The sequence below is a fragment of the Stomoxys calcitrans genome, chromosome 2, assembly GCF_963082655.1.
Source record: "Stomoxys calcitrans chromosome 2, idStoCalc2.1, whole genome shotgun sequence".
Classification (NCBI taxonomy): domain Eukaryota; kingdom Metazoa; phylum Arthropoda; class Insecta; order Diptera; family Muscidae; genus Stomoxys; species Stomoxys calcitrans.
The window spans coordinates 106603739-106609738 of record NC_081553.1 but is presented as its reverse complement, the minus strand read 5'-3'; the positions used below and the strand labels follow the sequence as shown (position 1 = coordinate 106609738).

The 6000-nt window shown below is 33.4% G+C and overlaps 1 protein-coding gene across 3 annotated transcripts in view; it reads right to left on the bottom strand.

Moving 5' to 3' along the window:
* Positions 1–453: 453 nt before the first annotated feature.
* LOC106081822 (protein lap4) overlaps positions 454–6000 on the bottom strand; it is a 704386-nt gene continuing 698839 nt past the window's right edge. For 2 of the 3 annotated variants that reach the window (XM_059364098.1, XM_059364099.1), the window contains one exon: positions 454–659. In XM_059364098.1, coding sequence (XP_059220081.1) covers positions 579–659 — 81 coding nt within the window. In that variant the 3' untranslated portion in view covers positions 454–578. Of the gene's footprint in view, positions 660–4410; positions 5237–6000 lie in introns of those variants that run through there. The other variant, XM_059364100.1, reaches the window with a different exon arrangement.

Below are 6000 nucleotides of genomic sequence, written 5' to 3'. Positions count from 1 at the left end.
GAACTCGACAAATGCGATCCATGGTGGAGGGTATATAAGATTCGGCCCGGCCGAACTTAGCACGCTTTTACTTGTTTTCTATATGGTCATTATTCTGTATAGTTTTACTAAAATTAACTCTTCTTTCTAAAGCCTTAAATGTTGAAAACGTAAGTCTGTGTAATATTTCCGTTATGTTTTAAACGCAGAGAATTGAAGACCAATCACAAGGAAATCACTCTGTCAGGTGTATAATAAAAACCAAATTCACACTTTAGTTGTCACCTCTTTTCAATGTGTAAACCTTAAAAGCAAACCCTTTTGAAAAACATTAGCAAATTTGAAAAGCTTACCATTCTCAAAGCCCTCTATGTTAGTGTTTACGCAATATTTTTGTTTATTTTATGTGAAAAATTAATTTTATTTATTTTCTATTATAACTTATTTACAATACAAATTTAAAAACATAAAAATATGAAATTTTTTTCAACATGGCGATGAAAGTGCAAACAAACAAGCGACACGTGCAAATATGCCACTTAGAGACTCGCTCCATAGACGGTTGTCACTTTGTTCGCTCCTTAGACGGCTGTCAGTCTTTAGTCTGTGTGCACAGTTCGCTCCTTAAGGATTTCATTTATTATGAAGCGACAAATTGATGATGCATCACCCTCGGCGTGCTAGAAAGGATTGAAGGAAGAAAAGAGCAGAGGAATGAAGAAAAAGACAAGAGAAAAAGAAAAATGATTTATGTGTTGTCTAAGTACTCATATGCTTTCGATGTGATAAAAGTATTACATATTACATGTCATTAAATAAAGATAAAAGGCGAGAGTTATTATGCCACATTTGTGGTGCATGATTTATCTGCCACATTAAAGGTGAATCAATGAAACGCGTTTGTTTTACAATGACATCGCCGTAAGGGCAAAGCCAAAAAATTCAATTTTTTTTTTAAATTAATTTTTTTTTAATATATGCGTTTCATAGAATGTTTAATCATATGTAAATATTGATTTTAGATTTAATAAAGTAGACACGTGTTGCTTGGATTTATCTGCCACCCCTTTCCAAGTACCATTTTTATCGCAGCACTGATCCTACTCGTATCATATTGTAATTAAATATGATAACTCCTAAATAAATATGATATGTGATTTTTAAATGACACAAAATTAGTATTTATATCCCCTTTGGAAGGGGAGATGAAAAATCTTAAATAAGTGATTTTAAAAGAACACAAAATTACTACACGCAAATTTGAGTCCAACTATCAAGAGGGCCGATCCAATCCCAAAACTGCCCCAAACCTAAAACTGTCCCAAATAGGCACATTGGAATCAAATGAAAGGTATTCGGGAGTAAACTATCAATTTGACATTAAAACTGAGGTCCAATAAATGGGGAGGGCGCCCAAACCCCTGAACCAGTCCCCAAATCGTAAAATTTGCTGATCATGACTATTTGGGGTTCACACAAAAGATATTTGGGAGTAGATTACGAATATGAAACTAAAAGTTTGTCCAAGTATCTGGATGGTGCTCTAACAACTGAAACCACCCCAAATAGGTTAACTGACCACTCATGACAATGTGGGGATCAAGTTATGTATATATTGGGTTGCCCAAAAAGTAATTGCGGATTTTTTAAAAGAAAGTAAATGCATTTTTAATAAAACTTTTTTTACACTTTTTTTCTAAAGCAAGCTAAAAGTAGCAGCTGATAACTGACAGAAGAAAGAATGCAAGTACAGAGTCACAAGCTATGAAAAAATTTGTCAACGCCGACTATATGAAAAATCCGCAATTACTTTTTGGGCAACCCAATATTAAGTAAAATGTGATTTTTGAAAAGCTTTAGGAAATTTTTCCAAAAAAAAAAAACCTCATAAAATTCAGAAAAATGCATGAAATATTTTATTTGAATCGGTAGTATGGTCCATCTGCTTAATCCAATTTTTGGCATACTTTTTCCAACATTTCGACCAGTATCTCACGAATAAATGCTTCAATGTTGTCTTCCAATGCCTAAATTGAAGCGGGCTGTATAGACATGAGCTTTAACATAGCCCCACAAAAAATAGTCTAATGGCATTAAATCGTACGATCTAGGCCGCTAATTGATCGGTCCCGAACGTGAAATAAAATTTTCACCGAACTCGCCTTTGAACAAGTCCATTGTTACGCGTTATGTGCGGCATGTGGCAGCGTCTTGTTGAAACCACATGTCATGAAAGTCTAGCTCTTGCAGTTTGGGAGAAAAAAGTTGGTTATCATCTCTGCTGAAGGTTCTTCCTTTGTCCATAGGCAGGTTAATTTCGAAGATAGGCTACATCAGACTATATCTTGATATAGCCCCCATATAGACCGATATGTCGATCTTAGGTCCATAACAGCCTCATTTTTTATCCGATTTTGCTGATAATTTGAGGCAGCGAGTAGTTTTTGGCCCTTCTACATCTTTTTTTCATTAGGGCCAGATCGGTCCAGATTTGGTTATATCTGCCATTTAGACCGATCTTTCAGTTTAAGGTCTTGAGCCAATAAGAAATTGCATCTGTTGTCCGATTTCGCTGAAATTTCGTACAGTGAGTTGTGTAAGGCCCTTCTACATCTTTTTTCAATTTGACCCAGGTCGGTCCAGATTTGGATACAGCTGCCGTATAGTGCGATCTCTCGATTTCAGGTCTTGGGCCCATAAAAGCCGTTTTTTTTTTGTCCGACTTCGCTAAAATTTAGGGCTGTAAGTTGTGTTAGACCCTTCGACATCCCTCTCCAATTTGGTTCAGATCGGTCCAGACTTGGATATAGCTGCCATTTACACCGATCTCTCAATTTAAAGGCTTAAGCTCATAAAAGGCGTATCTTTTGTCCGATTTTGCTCAAATTTGGGACAGTGTGTTGTGTTAGGCACTTCTATATCTTCTTTCAATTTGGCACGGATCGGTCCAGATTTTCATATATCTGCCGTATAGTCCGATCTCTCGATTTCAGGTCTTGGACCCATAAAATCCGCGTTTTTGTTCGATTTCGCTAAAATTTAGAACAGTGAGTTGTGTTAGGCCCTTCGAAATCCCTCTTCAATTTGGGCCAGATCAATCCAGATTTGGATATAGCTGTCATATATGACAATCTCTCGATTTAAGGTATTGGCTCCATAAAAGGCCCATTTATTTTACGATTTCGCCGAAATTTGGGACAGTGTGTTGTGTTAGGCCCTTCTACATCTTTTTTTTTCAATTTCTCTCAGATCGGTCCAAATTTGTATATAGCTGCCGTATGGTCCGATCTCTCGATTTGAGGTCTTGGTCCCATAAAAACCGTTTTTTTATCCGGTTTCGATGAAATTTGGGACAGTGAGTTGTGTCAGACCTTTCGACATCCCTCTTCGATTTGGGCCAGATCGGTTCAGATTTGGGTAAAGCTGCATATATAGACCGATTTAAGGTCTTGGACCCATAAAAGGCGCATATATATTGTCCGATTTTGCTGAAATTCGGGACAGTGGCCCAGATCGGTCCAGATTTGTATATAGCTGTCATATAGTCCAATCTCTCGATTTGAGGTATTGGGCCCATAAAGGACCCACTTATTTTCCGATTTCGCCGAAATTTGGAACAGTGAGTAGTGTTAGGTCTCTCGCAATCTTTTTCGAAGATGGCCCAGATCGTTCCAGATTTGGATATAGCTGCCATATGGACCGATTTCTCGATTTAAGGTCTTGGCCCCATAAAAGGCCTATTTATTATCCGCTTTCGCTGAAATTTTACACAGTGGCTTATGTTAGGCTTATCCACATCCATGCCCTATATGGTTCAGATTGGTTTATATTTGGTGGTGGGTATCCAAAGTTCGGCTCGGGCCACCTTAATGCCTTTTTACTTGGTTTTAGTCACTTTAATAATGAGTTCTAATTAGAAGTACGATGTATAATAACTACATTTCTAGCCAACTATTGGGGATAGCTTGAATACTTACGATGACAACTGAGCTATAAAAATATCTGATCATCTAGCAATAAAAACACATACAACACATTTTTTTTAATAAAATGCATACAACTATAATATTTATTCTTGTTTTCGTTAAAATCTATATTTTTGTTTTCTGTTCACAAATATTAACTACATTTATAAAAAATTTTGTTGTTGTTTTTTTTAGATTTTAGTTTTTTAGTTTTCGTGTAAGATAAATTTAAAAAAAAATTGTTAATAGTTTTGTTACAAACTCGTTTAAATGTGTTGCGATAGTTTTTGTTTCGTTATCGTTTTCGTTTTTTTTTTATTTGTCACAAAATATTTTACAAAAATCAAAAAGTTGAAAAGTTTCGAATTAAGTTTTTTCCTTACATGGGATTAGTTGATGTCGAATTCAGTGATTTTTAATTAAATGTTACAACGATTGTGCGGACAATAACCAAAGGGGCAAAACATTTCAATTAATATGTTTTATTTTTGTATATATATATATGCATGTTTGTTATGTTTCGTTTGTAGTTTCAATATGTTTGTTGTTGTTGTTTTTGTTGATCTTTAACTTAATTATTGTACTCTACGCTATGAAAATTAAAACGGGAGGGAGGAAGGGAGATTCATTGTCATACTTAATTAAATAACTATCCATTTAAGTTTAATTTATAAAAGAAGGAAGATAAAGGACTATATTAGAACGAGATTCTTTTAAAGATTTTTAAAGGACACTTAAAAGCTAACACTCAAAAGGAGATGATACATTGCATACTGAAATTATAATCATAATTATAAGACTGAAAAAAAAAAAAACATCATTACTAAAAATAAAATTTTATATATTTTTAAGAGTATAAAGAACGGAATGCTGTTACTGCTTAATTGCCAATCCAATTAAATTGTCATAAAATAAAATATATTTTCAAAAGTATCCATACATATCGAAGAAAGCCAAAGGCTATGGGCCACTCCCTAAAAAGGTTTTTAAGGGATTAGGTCAATAATGTGCGATTTGGGTTTTTCTAATTACTTGTCACAAGGTCAACATTGGAAGATAAAATGTTAAAAATAAGTTTAATTTTTAAGATTTTTTTAATTTCATATATTCATACAAGATATGGAGTGACCCATATGTTTTTTTTTTTCAATTTGTTTTTCAGATGATACACATTTATATATGGTTTACACTCTTTGTTACCTCCTGTAGGCTTAATTTTTTTTGTAAAGATTTTCTTGCATGGTTGATGGCATGGCATTATTTTTTTCTGACCTTATGCTTTACTGATTTTGCTATAAATTGGAAATAAAAAAAAATTTTTTTTTAGGGGAAGAAAAAATTAAAAAAAAATAAATCAATTATACAGAAAACAAACATGGTAGATAAATAAAAAATTTTATAAATAAATTAAAAAAAACCAAACAAATATTTTATTTAAACAAGTAAATGAAATTTTGTTCAGATTGCCGTTAGTTATGCTTCGAGTCGGCAGGAATCATTTCGAATTGAGTGGGGGAATGCATTTTGGGATTTTTTCTTTTCTTGATTATTATTTCCAGTTCCGGGTTGTATGTTTGTCAGAGTGCTGGAGGGAAATGACAGGTGGCAGGTGTGAATATTTATGGATGTGGTGGTTAAAAAAAAGAGATCCTAGCAAAAACCGTCTTTGATGTGGGAATGGCATAAAATTGTTACAAAAATTAATTAGTGACACATGTTTAATGCTGGCATAGTTAGACACAAAAAATAAAGTTTTTGTCAAAAAGAAAAGTTAATAATTAAATGACAGCAGAAATAGACATACAAAAAAAAATAAATTCCAAACTTTAAAAAAATGCTTTTAATTTATAATTCCTTAAAAAATACCAAAGTTGAGGTTTCCCTAAACAATTTTTCATGAAAAATGTTACATCTCAACTTAATTCAATGTTCATAACAACAAAAATCAATCTATTTTCCTACAAATTTCTGAACCGAATGTCGTTATCTATTCAAATCGGTTATAAAATATCGGCGTTTTCAATAAGAGCGCTACAAAAGTTTTTTTTTTTTTTTT